General features: G+C 53.6%; 1 protein-coding gene across 4 annotated transcripts; it reads left to right on the top strand.

Annotated features, from left to right (window-relative positions):
- The first annotated feature begins 1,964 nt into the window (after window positions 1-1,964).
- On the top strand, window positions 1,965-17,472 carry GFI1B (growth factor independent 1B transcriptional repressor). 4 transcript variants are annotated; one of them, XM_528450.8, is made up of 7 exons: window positions 1,965-2,300; window positions 10,318-10,437; window positions 10,941-11,078; window positions 11,855-12,126; window positions 12,719-12,856; window positions 13,399-13,564; window positions 14,461-17,472. In XM_528450.8, the coding sequence occupies exons 2-7, from the start codon at window positions 10,338-10,340 to the stop codon at window positions 14,637-14,639; spliced, it is 993 nt and encodes a 330-aa protein (XP_528450.2). In that variant the 5' UTR covers window positions 1,965-2,300; window positions 10,318-10,337; the 3' UTR covers window positions 14,640-17,472. The 4 variants fall into 4 exon arrangements, with proteins under 4 accessions (XP_528450.2, XP_009455849.1, XP_009455850.1 ...); XM_009457574.4 differs by having other exon boundaries at window positions 2,130-2,300; window positions 13,333-13,564; XM_009457575.4 differs by lacking the exon at window positions 10,941-11,078 and having other exon boundaries at window positions 2,130-2,300; window positions 13,333-13,564.
- The last annotated feature ends 1,869 nt before the right edge of the window (window positions 17,473-19,341 follow it).

Genomic DNA, 19,341 nt, shown 5'->3' with positions numbered 1-19,341 from the left:
CTAGCTGATTGTTGGCAATGTACAACACCCACAGAATACTCAAGATGTGTCCCTGGCTGGGCACAGCAGCTCGTGCCTGTAATCCCAGCACTTTGGGAGGCTGAGGCAGGACGATCGCTTGAGGCCAGGAGTTCAAGACCAGCCTATTGTGAATAGTACTACTATAAATGTAAGTGTGCAAATATCTCTTCGAGTCTGCTTCCAGTGATTTTGAGTCTATACCCAGAAGTAGATTCACTCACTTTTGACATTGCATTCTCTGAATTTTAGAGGAGACATTTGAGAACTTCTAAATTTCAAATAAAAATAATGATTTAGACCAGACTGGACAGTATAGCAAGACCCCATCTCTAAAAAAAATAAAAAAATTAACCAGGCATGGTGGTGCGCCTGTAGTCCCAGCCACTCAAGAGGCTGAAGCAGGAGGATCTCTTGAGCCAGGGAGGTCGAGGTTGCAGTGAGCTATGATTGCAACACTGCACTCCAGTCTGGGCTACAAAGCCAACTCCTGTCTCTAAGAAAATAATAATAATAATAATTTTCTTGAGACAGAATTTTGCTCTTGTTGCCCAGGCTGAAGTGCAATGGTGCGATCTGGACTCACCGCAACCTCTGCCTTCTGGGTTCAAGCAATTATCCTGCCTCAGCCTCCTGAGTGGCTGAGATTACAGGCATGTGCCACCACACCCAGCTAATTTTGTATTTTTTGTAGAGATGGGGTTTCTCCATGTTGGTCAGTCTGGTCTTGAACTCCCGACCTCAAGTGATCCTCGCCTGCCTCGGCCTCTCAAAGTGCTGGGATTACAGGCATGAACCACTGTGCCCAGCCAATAATAATTTTTTAAAAAGATGTTTCTTTCCACCAAGAGAGGCCACAGAGCTGGGAGCAGTGGTCTGCTGTCTGTGGCCTGGGGCTGGGACTGACACCCCAGCATTACTGAGGCCTGGTGACCACAGGGTTGTGTCCTCCTGGCTGGTGCTCCAGGGCTGGCCCAGCAGAAAGACCTCGCCTGAAACACCCCTTTTTCTTCATTTTGAACCTTGGACTTGCAGTTTAAATTGGGGCTTCCTGTCACCAGACTTGTTTTCTTTATGAGGGAAACATAATATCTCCAGCACCCGGGCTGGAAGAGCAGGCAAAGCAGCCTAACAGTGCTCTGTTTGTGGCGTTCTCATCTTATGCAAAACCTCCTGAAATAAATCAGTCATCCTGCAAGCGGGAGGAGGCGGGGGCCAGAGGAGGAGGGAGAAGGTGGGGAGCCAGGGGATGGGACGCCCTGCTGAATGGGAAGAAATGCCCCAGCCAGCTCAGCCAAGCTTTACCGCCCTCACTCCCCCCCACATCAGTGGGACACCCCAGAGGCCCCCACTGGCCTCCCCATCACTTTGTCTGCCACCAGAGGGCAGCACACACGGGCTCTGGCACCTGGCCTTCAATCTGTATGGCAGCTTCAGCAGGCCGAGCGTCTCCTGGCCTCCGAACTCACTGCCACACCTCCAGGGTGCCTCTACCCGCTCAAAGGTCATATCTGGGGGAAATGCAAATTTGATGTTTCTTCTGAAATATGACCTCTGCAAGGACAAGAGGGGCCTCTATGCATGTGGCCGGCTCGGGTACTAGGGGCTTTGCAGGAGCCTGGCTCTCACAAGCCTCAGGGTGCTGAACTTGGGGAGGGAGGGATGGGAGGAGGCAGAGAGGAGGGAGGCAGGGAAAAAAGGAGGGAGGAAAGGAGGGAAGAGAGAGAGAGGAGAGGAGGAGAAGGAGGGAGGGAGGGAAGGAAGAAAAAAGGCAAGAGAAAAGAAGAAGAAAAAAACAAAGAGCAATGACTTCTCTATGCAAAATCGAGTTTTATAAGTTAGAGCTTTTTTTAACTTTAATTTTTAAAATTTAATAATTTAGCCATCACTTTCTTTTTGTGCAGATGTTATTCAAAATTTCCAGCGAAATTCTGAATTTCTCTGCAGAGAGAAAGCGTGCCGCTCCAAGTGTCGAGGGTTAGAAATGAGAATTCGAAGTCTTGCCTCCTGGAAAGTTTTGATAAGCAAATACGGCTGAGCTCCCGCGCTCTCTTCATTGGCTGCTTCTTCACCGCCAGATTTTGACACAAATAATCAGATTGAAAATCAGGGAGGGGAACAGAAGAGGAAAAACACACAGAGAGACAGAGCAAAAAGGAGAAGTATCTATTTGTGCAAAGAGTCACACAGTTGACAGAGTGGAGGCCAGTCCCGAGAGAGGCTTTGCAGTTCCCACCTCGGGAAGCTCCGGCAGAACCCAGGCGAGGGACAGCTCCGGGCAGGTGAGTGCTGGAGGATGCGTTTCTGCGCTTTTGTTTTGAAATGTGCCTGTGCGCCGCAGGTGGCTTCACAGCAGGCTCCCTGGCTCCTCCTGCGGTCCTAGGAAGGGTGAGGTGGGCTGGAAAAGCTCTGGAAGGCAAGGAGCCAAGGGAGAAACAGGGTGAGGACGTAGCCTCGTCTGAGCCACTGTGCTAGGAATTGCGCCTTTGCCGGCTGCGCAGAAACACTTTTCAAAGTTTGATTTTAGGCTGACAGACGTCACCTTCGGGCACAAAGTCATACCCACAACCCAGCTGTCCTGGGGACCTGGGCAGTGCTCAGGGAGACACACTTCCAAGTGCCTGAGTTGTGTTCCCCCTCGGAGACAGTCCCAGACTTTAGGGACTTGACTAAAGTTCCTGGGACACTTTTTTTTTGAGACAGAGTCTTACTCTGTCGCCCAGGCTGGAGCGCAGTGGTGCGATCGCACTGAAACCTCTGCCTCCCAAATTCAAGCGATTCTCCCGCCTCAGCCTCCCAAGTAGTTGGGATTACAGGCGCGTGTTACCACGCCTTGCTAATTTTTGTATTTTTAGTAGAGACGGGTTTCACCATGTTGGCCAGGCTGGTCTCGAATTCTTGACCTCAAATGATCCACCTGCCTCGGCCTCCCAAAGTGTTGGGATTACAGGCATTAGCCACTGCGCCCAGCCAATTCCCAGGACACTTTGAGAGTCAGGCACTCTCCCCTCCAGAGCCTACTAAGGGGAGATGAGAGGACTGCCCTCTCCCACACACTGCCCAGGCTCCAGGAACAATAGGACCGACCATGGAGAGGTACTGTTTCAGCTCTCCTTTCCCTGTGACTGTTGTTAGCCCTTTCCACCTATTTTTGGAGAAAAAAAACAAGTTTAAGTGTTGAGGCATCTAGGGAGACATGTTCACTCTAAAATAGGACTTGTGAAGAGGAGGTCTGCAGAATTGCCGTGGGTATGTGCCTGTGTACATTTTTCTGGGGAGAAAGTCCGGAGCTTTCATGAGTTCTTAGGGAGCAAATTCAATTACAATCTGTGGGCATGAGTCTGGTAGATATTAGAAGCTATCTGAGCTGCACCTGACCGCCTGGACGCGCCTGCATGTTTCTTAGTAGGCAACAGGCAGAATATTTCTTCCAAGTCTAGCAAAGTGTCAAGTTTCTTGTCCTCAGAAGTATTGCAGAAGGAATTCTTTGCACAAGAAAATGCGTAATTCCCCTTGCTCTTTCTGTCAGAGCTTGGTCTTCCTGAAGAGAGTTCTTGGGGAACATTGGAGAGCTATACCTGGTTTCGGTTTGATTAATGGAATCACTCAAAACCAGTGCAGACCATTGCCCCGAAGCTTTCAGCGGGGCAGGGTAGGGTGGGTGGGAATCTTATTGGACAGTACAAGGATTTTCAAAGGCTCTGGGACCAGATGGCTCCAGATCACCCAGGGAAAACAGCCTGATCAAATGGGATTCTTCACTGTCTGTGCCACAATATCCAGACCCTTGGTTGAAACATCAGCAAACACCACCCCCTCTTAGTCTAGAGGGAGGCTTTTAGTGTGTTCCTTGCCAGGAATTCAAGCCAATGGGAGCTGCTTTAGTCTATAATATAGAGATATGCAGAAAGAGTTTCATTCACTCACTTGTCTTTTTATTTTGATAAAATACATATAACATAAAATTTCCCGTTTTTGCCATTTTCAAGTGTACCATTCAATGGTATTAAGTACATCCACATGGCTGTGCAACAATCACCACCATCCACCCACAGAACTGTTTCATCTCATAAAGCTGAAACTTCATACCTATTACACAGTAACTTCCATTCCCTTCCCCTCACCTCTGGCAACCTCTATCTATTTCTGTCTCTATGAAATTGCCTATTTTAGGGACTCCTATAAGGAATCACACAGTATTTGTCCTTTTGTGACTGGCTTATTTCACTTGGCATAAATCCTTCAGGTTCATCCATGTTGTAGCATGTGCCAGCATTTCCTTCCTTTTTAAGGCCGAATAATGTTCAATCATATGTCTAGACCACATTTTGTTTGTTTGTTTGTTTGAGACAGAGTCTCTGTCACAAAACTGGAGTGCCATGGTGCGATCTTGGCTCACTGCAACCTCTGCCTCCCGGGTTCAAGCGATTCTCCTGCCTCAGCCTCCTGGGTAGCTGGGATTACAGGCACCCACCACCATGCCTGGCTGATTTTTGTATTTTTAGTAGAGGTGGGGTTTCGCCATTTTGGCCAGGCTTGTCTTGGAACTCCTGACCTCAGGTGATCTGCCCACCTCGGCCTCCCACAGTGCTGGGATTACAGGTGTGAGCCACTAAGTCTGGCCATAGACCACATGTTGTTTGGACATTCATCTGCCATGAAACCTGGGTTGCTTCCACTTTTTGCCTATTGTGAATAGTGCTGCTATAAACATGAGTATGCAAATATCTCTTTGAGTCTCCCCTTCCAATGATTTTGGGTCTGTACCCAGAAGTAGATTCACTCACTTTTGACATTGCATTCTCTGAGCTTTGGAGGAGACATTTGAGAACTCCTTCTAAATTTCAAATAAAAATGATGATTTAGACCAGCCTGGGCAACATGGCAAAACCCCGTCTCTACAAAAAATACAAAAATTAGCCAAGTGTGGTGGTGCATGCCTGTAGTCCCAGCTACTCGAGAAGCTAAGATGGGAGGATCGCTTGGGCCTGGGAGATGGAGGTTACAGTGGGCCAAGATCAAACCACTGCACTCCAGCCCAGGTGACAGAGTGAGACTCTGTCTCAAAATAATAATAATAATGATGGTGATGATGATGACGATTACTTTCTGCTGGGGCCCCTGGGCCTGACCTGGGCTCATTTTCCCCCGACTCCTCCACAGACAAGTCTTGTTTTCCCCTTGAATCTTTTTTTTTTTGACAGAGTCTCGCTCTGTCACCCAGGCTGGAGTGCAGTGGAGCCATCTGGGCTCATCGCAACCTCTGCCTTCTGGGTTCAAGTGATTCTCCAGCCTCAGCCTCCCGAGTAGCTGGGATTACAGGTGCCTGCCACCGCACCCAGCTAAGTTTTGTATTTTTAGTAGAGACGGGGTTTCCCCATGTTGGCCAGGCTGGTCTTGAACTCCTGACTTCAGGTGATCCGCCTGCCTTGGCCTCCCAAAGTGCTGGGATTACAGGCGTGAGCCACCACGCCCAGCCTCCCTTGAGTCTTTAAACATAAAGGAAGTCAAAAGGGTTCTCTGTAGCTGACCCTGAGAACCAGCTGAGTCTTACCCAACCCTCCCAAAAGGGGAACCCGAGTGACAAGTCTTTTAGTCAAGGTGGTTCAATGTCTCACTGAAGGTCAACGAATTCTACATGGGATTTTAGAGCAAAAGGGAAGTTTAGAAATCTCTTAGCCCAACCGTCCCTTTTAAGAGATAGGAAAACCAAGCCCCAGGTTGGTGGCTGATGCGGTCACAAGCTCCAGGACCCCAAATCAGACTCAACTCCTTGGGCAACAAAGGGGCCTCATTACAGGGACATCACAGGCCTGTTGACCCAAGTCCAACTGGAAGTTAGGGTGCTGGCTCCTGCCAGGGTGCAGGGTCGCCTGTCTTCAAGAAGCACTGACTGAGATTCTGACTCAGGGTCAGGGGGACTCTATCAGGATCGGGGGTTATGGAGTGATGTTAACAGTGGGTCTCTTTCTGGAGGTCCGATACCATCAAGTCCTCTGTTTTATGAAGAAATCCTGAGCTTCTTTCATAATCTCTGCTCTTAGCTCCTTCTCAGAACGGAGTTCATGTCAATCAAAACCAAGTGGTTGTTAATTAACTACAGTATAGGTGATTGGTTCCTGTTTTTTCTTTAAAAAAAAAAAAAAAACTACTCTCCTAACAGGGGCCAAAAGGAAGTTCGCCGGGTGCATTTGGCCCCTCTGTGAGCCGGAGGGCTTGGCCGTGGCGTTGGCTGTGTCACTGTCACTTGCCAAGCTCAGGGGAGAGCACACTGGGGGGAGGCAAGAAAGGGGGTGTGGGGCTCAGGGGAGATCACTAGAATAAGCACGAGAATCACCTTCCTGAAGCTGGAGAACCCCAGAAGCCAGCCCCATCTTGCCCTGTGCCTAAGTGAAAAGTGCTTGGCCAGGGCTCATGAGCGCTAGAAAGTGTCCTTGTTGTGGGGCCCAGGGTTAGAGTCGGTTGACCTGGGGTCTCCTTAGGCCCTGAGCCCAGGAGAACACCAATGCTTCCTGAAGGGAAGTCTGTCCCTGACCTGGCCCCACCAAGACTCTTCAGGAGCCACGTGGGTCTTTTAGGAGCCTGGAAAAGACTTGAGGGTCAGAGGGTTTGATTTTTCTCCCTTTTTTTTTTGAGACAGAGTGTGGCTCTGTCACCCAGGCTGAAGTGCAGTGGTGGTGTGATCTCGGCTCACTGCAACCTCCACCTCCCAGGTTCAAGCGATTCTCCTGCCTCAGTCAGCCTCCTGAGTAGCTGGGACTGTAGGCAAGTGCCACCATGCCCGGCTAATTTTTGTATTTTTTGTAGAGACGAGGTTTCACTGTGTTGGCTAGGCTGGTCTCGAACTCCTGATCTTGTGGTCCGTCCGCCTCGGCCTCCCAAAATGTTGGGATTACAGGTGTGAGCCACTGCACCCGGCCTGATTTTTCTCCCCTCTTGCCCCAGCACCCTGCATTTCCCTCTGTGCTGCAGGCGGTGTTCACCGGGTGCTGTGAGGACCTCTGACAGTGCTGGGTGGCACAGTGGCTTGAGAGTAAAATCCTAACAGGCCAGGAGCCCTGGGTCTGAGTCACTTTCCTCTCTACACCTCAGTTTTCCCACCTGCAACCTGGGAAGACACTGCTTGACATGGGCACACGAGGGAGCTTCAAACTGCTGTTTTCATCCCTAGCACTTCGGCTCCACTCCCTCTGCAGAGAGAAGCCCATGCCGGGCACTGCCCAGCACTTGGCACCCATTCTGCCCCGAGTAACTGCCCACCTGCTGGGCTGAAAGTCAAGAGCATGGAGGCCTGGGGCCAGACAGACCCCAGTCCTTCCCTGCTCACTCTGCCCCAGGGTCCTGAGCCCTCCAGGCTTCAGCTCCTTCTTTATAAAATGGGACAGCAGCGGGACTCAGCATCTGGATTAAGCATCAGAATTAAAGGTGTAATAAACAAGGCAGGCTAAGCAGCCCCCTGCCGGAAGGTTTGACCAGCTCCTCTTCTATCACAGAAGCCTCGGCGAGTACCTTTGGTTCTAGTTGATTTCCTCATAAATACTATGCGCAAAAAAGGATCATCTTTTGATATTTTGATAGGCAAACCATGACCCTCACAGGCCCCCTCAAAACAAAGTGCAAGGGGAACCCCACACCCCCAGTCCTCCTCCTGCTCACTGGGTCCCCTCCTCTCCCGCTAGGGTCTGGCCTCCCCATGGGCTTTCTTGAAGCAAAGAAGAGTTAGAAGCGGGAAGGAAGGGGGGTGTGGGGAGCCCTGGCGAGGGAGGGGGAGGAGGCAAGAGGAGGAAGATGTGTCCCTGGGAGATAAGGCGGTGGGCTGCCCCCGGCCCGAGCCTGTGTTCAGAGAGCCGAGAATCTGACCGCGGGAAGGGACCCCAGAGGCCTTCAAGGTCCTTTCTCCTAATTTTAGAGCTCAGAGAGTACAGGGCCTTGAGCGCGGCCCTGGCTTCTGGGAGGCTGCTGCAGCCCTTGGCACAGGGCTTACCCCGTCCTTTGAATGCACCTGCAGTGGGCTGGGTGCTGGGATGCGGGGGAGCACATGCTGAGCACCTCCCACACTCGCTCCTGATGGATAAAGGTCCTTTCTCGCTCCCCACCATCCCATGGGGTTGGATTGGGATCCCCGTTTAGCACATATGAGCACTGAGGCTCAGTGATGAGCCTTACAGCAGGCAAGGGCTGGGCCTGAGCTTGGCCCCCTGTGCAGAGCCCCCAGTCCAAACTCTTGATGCCCCCAGGCTCTGGGCCAGGGGGAAGCAGGCCTGGGCACAGTCGGGTCCCTCTTCTGCCTGGCTGTGGTTCATCCCGTTGGGGAAGGGGTGAGTCCCTGGCCCTTTTCCAAGCTGCATTCTCTAATCTCCCACCTCCCACCCTGCTCCTGGGCCAAGGCCTTATCACCCAGGCCCTCACTGCTGTTCTGAAGCAGCTGTGATCCCTTTCCCGCCTTCTCTGGACCCTATCACCCCTGCAGCCTTGCATGGCGGCTGGCCCCAGGGGTGGGGGGTGGGACTCCTCTGACGCCTCAGGCATGGGCCTGGTGTCGGCCTGGGTGCAGCATGGGGGCAGAAAGGATAGAGGACCACCAGAAGATGCTCTCCAGAGTGCCCGGGGGAGCCTCACAGGCTGAGTGCAGGGATGTGAACCATTCTGGGGGCCAGGCGGGGCTCTCAGCTCCAGAGGGCTCTGCAGGGGAAGCCAGGAGTCCTGGGGTGGTCAAGTTGGTCCAGCCCTGTCACTCCCTGACTCTGCCTGGGATGGTCCCTTGACTGATGTGGTCCTTGGTTTCTTCTCCCACTCCCTGACTGGTGGGGTCAGTAGTGATGCTGGGCTGCCCACGGAAGCTGGGGGCTGTTCGCCTCTTCTCCTGTGTCCGTGAAACCTCAGGCCTCCAGGTGCAGTGGAGTTGGGGGTCGTCTCAGGTCTTGAGTCCCCACACCCCACTCCTCAGAGACAGAAAGCCCCTGTCTCTCTGGGGAACAGACTCTGGGCCAGGGCTGTGGACAAGGCGCAGCCGTGCTCTGGCGGCAGTGGCTTGCGACTTGCAGGAGCACATGGATTGGCAATGTCCCCTCGTTTGCTGCAGCTTCTCTGCCAGAGCCCCCTGTGATAGACAGTGAGCACCTGTGATGCACCTGTCAGCACTGCAAGCCTGGACATCCCCACTTACAGCAAAGGGGATAGGCCCAGAGAGGTTAAGTGTGTGTCCCAAATTGCACAGCAAGTGAACTGAGATTCTAACCCACGAACCACTGATTCCAAAACCTAAGCTCAGACCACCCATTTCTATGGCCTCTGAAGGTGAATCTCACTGGTACCCAAATGTAGCTTTCTAGAATTGGGGTCCACCGTGTGTCACAGAGGGAGACCCCAGTCCCTGCCTTTCCTTTTCTGCTCCATTGCAGCCCAGATCATGCCAATGGGAGCAGGCTTGTCTGAGCGTTTTCTAGGGGGCGATGCATTCATTTCCTCGTGAAGGAGCAGTGAGGGAAGTTAGGATTTGTAGCTGCCGTAACAAAATAGCACAAACAGGTGGCTTAAAAACAACAGAAATTTATTCTTTCACGGTTCTGGGATCTAGAAATCCAAAATCGAGGTGTCTGCAAAGTGGGTTCTTTCTGCAGATGCCAAGGGAGAGGGTTTCATTCCCCTCTCCGAGTTCTGGCGGCTGTCGGCACTGCCTGGCATTCTCTGGCTGATAGAAGCTCTGAGTTCTGGCGGCTGTCGGCACTGCCTGGCATTCTCTGGCTGATAGAAGCTCTGAGTTCTGGCGGCTGTCGGCACTGCCTGGCCTTCTCTGGCTGATAGAAGCTCTGAGTTCTGGCGGCTGTTGGCACTGCCTGGCATTCTCTGGCTGATAGAAGCTCCCTCCGAGTTCTGGCGGCTGTCGGCACTGCCTGGCATTCTCTGGCTGATAGAAGCTCCGAGTTCTGGTGGCTGTCGGCACTGCCTGGCATTCTCTGGCTGATAGAAGCGTCACTCTCTGCTCTGTTGTCGGCACACGGCATTCTCCCTGGGTGTCTGTGTCTCTGGGTCCAAATTTCCATCTTCTTATAAGGACACGAGTCATCTTGGATTGAGGGCCCATCCTAACCCGGAATGACCTCATCATAACTTGATTACATCTGCAAAAACACCCTATTGCTAATAAGGTCACATTCACAGGTTCTGGGTGGACATGAACTTTGGGGGCCACTGTTCAACCCAGTATAGCTGGTGTTTTATCTCAGGAGGAGGTTCTGAGATACGGAAGGGTATTGTTCTCTTGTCCTTCCTAACCGCTCCCATCCCTCCCCCTTGCAGGTGTGGGGTGCACACTGAAAATGCCACGCTCCTTCCTGGTGAAGAGCAAGAAGGCTCACACCTACCACCAGCCCCGTGTGCAGGAAGATGAACCGCTCTGGCCTCCAGCCCTTACCCCGGGTGAGTCAGAGCCCGGGCTGGCGCCTGCTGCACCCACGGGGGGCTCTCTGCTCTGCGTGATGAGGGTGCAGCAGCGTCCCTCCTGCAGCAGCCTCTTCTTCCAAGTCTGGAAACAGGAGTGCAGTAACTGTGGGTTGCAGATGAAAGGAGTAGACAAATGAGTGATGCCCTCAACCCTTCTGCCCTGTTAGGGAGACGAGAGTGTCAGGTTGGAGCCAGTACTTAGTTACTGGCATGTGGGGCCTCACTGGAGGCCCAGTCTAGGGCTGGAGTTGGGTTGCTCAGAAAAACAGACTGGTCCAAAGTCTTCCCCAGGGTCTCCTCCTGGCCTCTTCTTGCCGCCGCCTGCTCTGGGCAGAGCCCGGGAGTGTGAGCCGCCAGAAGCAGCGGCACGTGGCTGTCTCTCTGGGCCTCCTCCTCCTAGGAAGGGCGTGCCCTCCTTGCTCCCTCTGGGCTTCCCAGAAACTGTGGCTATTGATGCTGATGGTCCTATCTCCCCACAGTGCCCAGAGACCAGGCTCCAAGCAACGGCCCTGTCCTCAGCACTCTATTCCCAAACCAGTGCCTGGACTGGACCAACCTCAAACGAGAGCCGGAGCTGGAGCAGGACCAGAACTTGGCCAGGATGGCCCCGGCAGCAGGTACCCAGCTGTGACCCACTGTCATTCCCCAGGGAGTGCCAAGGGGAGGAAGGATGAAGGGACTCTTGCAGCAGGGCCCCTTGGGGCCCTGGAGTCAGGAAGGACCCACGAAGTCACTGGATGCAGCCCGGGCTCTGTGGCTTCTGCTTGGGCCTCCCAGACAGGGAGCTAATTCCTGGATGTGGGCTAGGTGGGAGAAGAGGCCAGAAGCAGCAGCTGGGCCGGTCTGTGCAGGGAGTGAGGTGGGCACTGTGGAGTGAGGCTGGGGGTGTCTCTGGGCTGGAAAAGCTGAGGGGCCACAGTGAGGACACAGACATTCCTGGCAGTAAGTATCTGGTTGACACCCTGAAACCCTCCGCATGAGGTGATGAAGGTAGTGGTGTGTGGTAGAGGGTGGTGGGAAGGGGGTGCCCTGTGTTTATTTTCTTTCATTTTATTTTTTGAGACAGGGTCTCACTCTGTTGCCCAGGCTGGAGTGCAGTGGCACGATCTCAACTCACTGCAACCTCCGCCTCCCAGGTTCAAGCAATTCTCCTGCCTCAGCCTCCCTAGTAGCTGGGATTATAGGCGTGAGCCACCACCCCTGGCTAATTTTTGTATTTTTTGGTAGAGACAGAGTTTCACCATGTTGGTCCGGCTGGTCTCGAACTCCTGACCTCAAGTGATCCACTTGCCTCGGCCTCCCAAAGTGCTGGAATTGCAGGCATGAGCCACGCCACCGTGCCCAACCTCCTGTGTTTAAATGAGTAACCAGGCCTGTGTCCCTATCTCCACAGAGGGCCCCATTGTGCTGTCCCGACCCCAGGATGGGGACTCTCCACTGTCCGACTCACCCCCATTCTACAAGCCCAGCTTCTCCTGGGACACCTTGGCCACAACCTATGGCCAAAGCTACCGGCAGGCCCCCTCCACCATGCAGTCAGCCTTCCTGGAGCACTCCGTCAGCCTGTACGGCAGTCCTCTTGTGCCCAGCACTGAGCCCGCCTTGGACTTCAGCCTCCGCTACTCCCCAGGCATGGATGCGTACCACTGTGTGAAGTGCAACAAGGTGGGCAGCAGGGGGTGTGGTGGGCACCCGGGCCCTCCTCTCCGCACTCCCTCTCAACTCACTGGCAGCTCTGGGCGTTCTCTGTGCTGTGAATGTTGGGGCTCTGGTGGGATTAAGGATTCAAAACGTTCATCCTCATCACCATTCATTGAGCTCTGACCACGTGCCTGGCCCTGTGCTAAGCAATTGACAGGCACGAGTGCCAGAGTCAGATGAAAGGTTAAGGTTCAGAGAGGTTAAGTCACTTTTCCAGGATCAGACAGCAAGTAGATATCAGAACCAGCATTCAAACCCAGCTTCGGCCAACTCCCAGCTCTTAACCACTGGGCTATTCAGCCTCTAGATGAGGCAAGGAGGGGGCTCCAGATCCCCTCTCTCACATCCAACGTTGTAGAAGGGAGACTGAGCCGCAGAGAGGCAAACGGACCTCCCTGGGACACACAGCAAGCAAGCAGCAGAACTGGCAATCCAGTGCCCCTTACTCTGTGTACCCAGCCTTGGCCAGAGCTGGGCATGGAAGAGACCATGGGACCCCAGGCCTGTCCCTGTCACTGCAGCCCCCAGTGGCCTCACATGCTGCCCCTGCTCCCAGGTCTTCTCCACCCCTCACGGGCTCGAAGTGCATGTGCGACGCTCCCATAGTGGGACCCGGCCCTTCGCCTGTGACATCTGCGGCAAAACCTTCGGCCACGCTGTGAGCCTGGAGCAGCACACGCACGTCCACTCCCAGGTGGGCACCTGGCCCAGCGCAGGACTCCCAGCCCCACTCCTTCTCTGTGCTTCCCCGGGGAGCCTGGAGGCTGTGGCTGGGTCCCTCCCCCTGCCCCTGGGGGTGACACAGATTGGGAGGGGTTCCCTAGTACCGACCTCCCTGGGTCTGGGTCTCCAACACCTGCCCTTAACAAACTTCAGACTCTTAACTAAACCACTGTGCAGACCACAACCATCCCTGCCTCAAGGAACTCACTCTAGGTTAATGGTCATGAAATGTGAACCCTAAAAAACCTCTGAGATCAGTCAGTCCATCAGTCAATCAACGAACATTTATTGAGGTTTATTTTGAGCGGGATACCGTGAAGATTACAAGGAAAAATCCCACAGGAGGCCAATGAGACTCCAAGCCCCAGTTTCACCTCAGAGGCAGAGATGAGGGGTCCCCCGGTCCTGCTCCTCCAGGCCGCCCCAATGGAGTGTCCTGTTCCGCAGGGGATCCCGGCCGGGTCCAGTCCTGAGCCTGCACCTGACCCCCCGGGGCCTCATTTCCTCCGGCAGGAGCGCAGCTTCGAGTGCCGCATGTGCGGCAAGGCCTTCAAGCGCTCATCCACGCTGTCCACCCACCTGCTCATCCACTCAGACACGCGGCCCTACCCCTGCCAGTTCTGCGGCAAGCGTTTCCACCAGAAGTCCGACATGAAGAAGCACACCTACATCCACACAGGTGAGTGAGTCTCACCTGCCTGTGCCCCCTGGGCAGAGCACCCCCACCTTTCCCTGAGAGATGCATCAGAGGCCCCCAGCGTGAGGCTGGGGGTGGGGTCTAGTTACAAAGTCAAAGGCCACTGCTGATGGAGGGCTGGGCACCTGTGCTACTTAAGTGCACTTAATGCATGGAAAAAAATACAGGGAGGAAACAGCAAAATCTCAACCCTGGTGATCTCATGGCAGACATGAGACTAGCAGGCGAACTGCTCATTCATTTGTTCACTCATTCACTCACTCACTTGCTCATTCATTTGTTCACTCATTTGCTCATTTATTCACACATTCGCTCACTCATTTGCTCATTCATTTGTTCACTCATTCATTCATTTGCTCATTCATTTGTTCACTCATTCATTTGCTCATTCATTTGTTCAGTCATTCATTCATTTGTTCAGTCATTCATTCATTTGTTGATTCATTTGTTCACTCATTCACTCATTTGCTCATTTATTCACACATTCGCTCACTCATTTGCTCATTCATTTGTTCACTCATTCATTTGCTTATTCATTCATTCACTCTTTCATTCACTTGCTCATTCATTGCCTCCTTGCTATTAGCTGAGTGCCTCTTTTGTGCCAGGTATACCAGGCTTGGAGATGTATTGATAAACAAGATGACTCGGCAGCTGCCCCTAACCACCCTATAATCCAGTAGGGGTGGAGGAGGGTCCAAGTTGTATCTTTGCTTCTCTCTCTTATCTAATTATTTTCTAAAGTGAATGTGAGTTGGCCATGAGAGAAAACATAGGAAGGTATTGGAAAATGAACCCGGGGGCGGGGCAGGGGAGCAGCAGGCCTGGTGAGGAGGCCCTGACCCCGCCCTTGCTGTGCTGCGCTGCCCTCCCTGCAGGTGAGAAGCCGCACAAGTGCCAGGTGTGCGGAAAGGCCTTCAGCCAGAGCTCCAACCTCATCACCCACAGCCGCAAGCACACAGGCTTCAAGCCCTTCAGCTGTGAGCTGTGCACCAAAGGCTTCCAGCGCAAGGTGGACCTGCGGCGGCACCGCGAGAGCCAGCACAATCTCAAGTGAGGCTGCGCCGGCTCCCAGCTCCTGGCCAGCCTGCCCTGTGGTCCTGTCACCTGGAGGCCAGCCTCACATGCCCAAATCTCCAGTCTCCTGGAGGTGGGACTGGACAGGAGTCTTCCAGCTTGTTTTGAGACTCATGAAATTGCTGTGTGACCTTGGGCAAGTCACTTACCCTGTCTGGATCAACATTTCTCCTGCTGCCAAGTGTGGAAGCCTGGCTGGGTCTTTCTCAGCAGAAGTTGTTTCCAGGTGTGCTCAGGTGCCTTCCTCTAGCAGAGCACAGAAAGCTAGAATACCCCCAGGGAGACAGGGATGCCAAGAGTAGACCAGAGCTGGGACCCACAGACAGAACCTCCACCTGCCTGCTGCCCACTGAGCTGGGACCTGATCACCTTGGATTTTAGCGGGCCTCTTTCTGGCTATAACAGGCAGAGTCGGAGCTGCCTCCCACCCCAGTCAGAAGCCTCACACCCCCTCTGCTTCGGCCAGATGTGCTGGCTGACTCCGACTTCCGACCAGCACTCAGCTGGCCACTGGGGATTCCAGCTCCACAACCAGGCCGTGAGGCTGGAGAAACTGGCAGTTATTGCTGTCAAAAGCCTGTTCTCTCAACTGCTGTCAATAAAATTAAAGATACAGATTTGCTGCCATGTGACCAGCATTTATTAAGTGCCTATGAGGTCCAGGGTACTGCACGAGGCTTTGGGGAGTGATGCGGGGAGGCTTGAGGAGCAGAGAAAGCCATGGAGGTGCTCATAGGCAAGTTGTGGAGACGTGTACTCAGCCCCCACGTGCACAGACCCGCTGACGAGCCGGGAGCAAGCAGAAGGGGCCCGTGCGACAAGACCACAGGGGTGGGCAAGGCTAGTGCAGCTGGGGCGGTATCCGTTTCCTGTGGCTGCTGTGACAAATGACCACAAACTTAGTGGCTTAAAACAACACACATTTATTCTCTTAAATTCTAGAGGCCAGAAACTCAAAATGAGTCTCATGGGGCTAACATCAAGGTGTTAGCAGGACTGCATTCCTGCAGGAGGCTCCCGGGAGAGTCTGTTTTCCTGTCTCTTTCACCTTCCCAAGGCCGTCTGTGCCTCTGATCTTGGCCCCTTCCTCTGCCTTCAAAGCACATAACTCGGACCTCTGCTTCTGCCTCCATCTCTGTCTTCTGCTTTCAACCTTCTTGCCTCTCTCTTATACAGACCCTTCTGATTACACTGAGCTCAGGTATAAATCATCCCATCTCAAGATCCTGAACGTAATCACCGTGATTGGCTGAATAATGGCCCCAAAGATGAGATCCACATCCTAACCCTGGAACCTGTGAGCGTGACGCTATAGGGTAAAAGGGACTTTGCAAGCGTGATGAAGATAAGCCTGGTGCCGCACCTGTCTAGCTGTGTGACTTCAGGTGAGTTCCTGAACCTCTCTGGGGCTCAGCTTCCTCCTCTGTAAAATGGTAAACACAGCAGTCCCTTCCACCGATTCGCTGAGACCATTCTTGCAAAGCGGCATACAGGGCCAGCCCAGCACGTAGTAAGTGCTGCCGAGTTGTGAACATTCCTTTTTGAAGTCCTGTCCATCCTATAAGGCCCACTTAGCCAGCTCCTCCATGAAGCCTCCGTCGGTCATCCAGCCAGAAGGTCTTCTCTCTCCTCTGATACCGAGCAACTCAGTCTCTTTGCTTACAGCTTAGGAGCCATTGAATGTGGAATGCAGTTATATGTGGATAACTTCAGGAGGTCTTCTGTCTGAGCTCCAGCCGCACCCCACCCCCCATCCCACACCAATCCTGTGCCTGGCCCACAGCCATGGACACCTCTGAATGAACTTGCAGGTACTGAGCTAAGCCAAGGGTTTCCACACATTGTCTCTAACCCACACAACCTTCTGCAATGGAATGCCATTCTCCCATTTTACAGATGGGGCAACTGAGGCCCAGAGAGGTCAGACATAAAAAAAAAAAAACATAGATATGGGCCAGGCGCTCACGCCTGTAATCCCAGCACTTTAGGAGGCTGAGGCGGGCAGATCACTTGAGGTCAGGAGTTCGAGACCAGCCTGGCCAACATGGTGAAACCCTGTCTCTATTAAACATACAAAAATTAGCTGGGCATGGTGGCGCGTGCCTGTAATCCCAGCTACTTGGGAAGCTGAGGCAGGAGAATTGCTTGAACCTGGGAGGTGGAAGTTGCAGTGAGCCGAGATGGTGTCATTGCACTCCAGCTCTGGGCAACAGAGCAAGACTCCATCTCGGAAACAAACAAACAAACAAACGTAGATACTAGGGCTTACCCTTTCCAGGTGTGCTCAGGTGCCTTCCTCTAGCAGAGCACAGAAAGCTAGAATACCCCCAGGGAGACAGGGATGCCAAGAGTAGACCAGAGCTGGGACCCACAGAGAGACCCTCTTTCCTAGAGAAAGAAGGATTCTTTCCAAAGAAACGCCGCTGCCGTCCGATGGTGTCTGTGTATCGTGTGACTTAGCCTTGGGTTCATGAATCGACTTGTTTAACGTGTATTTGATTGCATGCCAACTTATGAGGCTCAACCTGTCATGAAATGGCAAATGTCCCATGCAAACGCCCAATTCCCATCCATTGTGGGCAGCTCAAACCTGGGTCAAACTAGAAGCTGTTCACATGGATCGTCAGGGGAGTGAGGGACAAGTCCTCAGACTCATGTTCGTGGTTCCAGAGAGGCCCACAGAGCCGGCTGGACATGCCTTAGACCTGTTCTGGTGCTCCCCAGGCGTGCGCCACAAGCCTCCGGGGGTTCGTTCGCTTTAGACGGAGTAGAGATCGCATTGCTCAAATAACTGGGAGGAACTCTGGGTTAACGTTCAGTCTATTGCAACTGCTTCTTAGAGCCTATAACGTGTGATACGCATGTGTCCATCCCCAAGGGGAGGATTTGGGTGTTCAGTGTTTTCCTAAGGTTAATTTGGGAACCAGAGAGGGAGAGGGAGAGGTTGGCCTACTTGTCCAAAGTCACACAGCAGGCAAAGGCAGGGCTGGGATCAGAAACTGATTCCGAGTTGAGGCTATCTTTTTGGAGTCTGTGTTCTCTCCCTCCCACTGAGACCCAAAAGTGTTGCTTCCAGGTCTCTTCTCTGGTGTGCAAGGGACTTGGGCCCCCAAGAGGAATGGAACTCTCACCCACCCCCAGGCTCTGCATTTGGCTAAGCAGAACCCTGACATCCATTTCCTGCCAGAAGCTCTTCCTGTTTCCTTTAGCCAGAATTCCTCTAAGCAAACCTGTCAGGTGTGTGGGGTGGGCTCGGGGCTCGGGATTTGCATGGGAGGGTGGTCCCGTCTCCTCAGCAAGCTCCCTGTCGGTGTCCTGTCTTGAAATCCAGCTCTTGGAATCAGGAGAAGAGGGACCCTGGTGGCCAGAGCACCAGAGCCAGCAAAGCCTTAGAAACCACCTGTTCCCACCTCTCCTCCTGTCCAGGAGGACAGAGAAGCCCAGAGAGGGGAAGGGCCTTGCCCACAGCCACACTTCTGGGGCCAGGCCTGGAATGGGCTCCTGACTCATCTCTTACACACACATGCACACATGCACACATGCACACACACGGATTGGGAGCTGCTTTGCATACTCCCTGTTTGCTAAACAAAACCAAACCAGTATCGGGATTTCAGCCACTTCTGCAGCAGGGTGGGGCAAGGCGGAGGAGCTGAGCTGTGAGGGGAAGCCAGACAATGTTCCTTCTTCGTCGACTGAGGTTTGGCGAGATCGAGATTAAGCTTGTCGGGCTCCTCCAGTGAGTGGGTGTGTGGGGTGGTGCCAGCGGGAGGCCGCAGCAGCCTCAGAGCAGTGGGGGCTGGAACCCCATTTGCATACAGCAGAGAAAGAGGGCAGGTAGTGGGGAAGCCTGTGACACCTGCTTCCAGGGGAAGATTCTGCACTGGCTGGGAAGGCTTGGCTTGGGCTTCCTGGCCCTGCTGAGGCTGTGGATTGGAGCTTGGGGGTTGCTGTGAGCCAGAGGGCGGTGCTGCTGACCCTTCCTCATGCCTGAGAAGCTGCTGCAGGCTGGCCTCATGTGCAGAGCTGGGAGCCCCCAGGAGAAGGCAGCCCTGGAGAAGACTTGGATGGGCCCCAGTGGGAGCAGAGTTCCCTGGATGTTCCGTCTCCTTCTGGATGCAGAGGCTATGCCCATGACACTGGGGCGGGGAGGTGGCCCAGGAGGTGCTGTGGGGCACCACCCACCTGCAGTCTGTGATTTCAGGGAAGTTCAAGCTCCCCCACCAATTCTCCACTTCCCGTCGGCTCCCTGCGGCCAACTACCTGGCCTGCCATTCCTGCCACCGGAGTTGCAATGTGACCTGGAAGGCACTGTCCAGCCCTGTGGAGACTGTCCGTGGCTTCCATGTGCCACACAAGGAAACAGAGGCCCAGAGAGGAGAGGTGCTAGCCCAAGGTCATGTTGCCATTAACAGCATAGTACGACAGAACCCAGGTTTTCCAGCTCCAGTCTAGTGGCCGTCCTAGCAGGGCCTCTGGGTTGCCTGACTCCAGGGTGCTCCATGTGCATAGAATACGGTGCAAATGGTGTTGGTGGGGTGGGTGGCTGGGTGGGGTGGAAGGGTTCCTTAGACTGTGGCACTGACCCCCTGCTTCCAAGGATTGAATGGGGACTCGTGAGACCTCAGGATGCTGCTGGTGACATGACCCAGAATATCAGTTTACTCCATGGTAATTAACAA

This window comes from Pan troglodytes, chromosome 11, assembly GCF_028858775.2.
Source record: "Pan troglodytes isolate AG18354 chromosome 11, NHGRI_mPanTro3-v2.0_pri, whole genome shotgun sequence".
Lineage (NCBI taxonomy): Eukaryota > Metazoa > Chordata > Mammalia > Primates > Hominidae > Pan > Pan troglodytes.
Note: the sequence above shows the minus strand (reverse complement) of the source record. Positions and strands in the feature narration are given on the sequence as shown.

Excerpts from the sequence above, each read along its gene's own strand:
- GFI1B (XM_009457574.4), top strand. The coding sequence starts at position 10,338 with ATGCCACGCTCCTTCCTGGTGAAGAGCAAGAAGGCTCACACCTACCAC. Across the intron at positions 12,857-13,332 it reads ACACGCACGTCCACTCCCAG|GGGATCCCGGCCGGGTCCAG; the intron begins GTGGGCACCTGG and ends CCTGTTCCGCAG. Across the intron at positions 13,565-14,460 it reads GCACACCTACATCCACACAG|GTGAGAAGCCGCACAAGTGC; the intron begins GTGAGTGAGTCT and ends CCCTCCCTGCAG.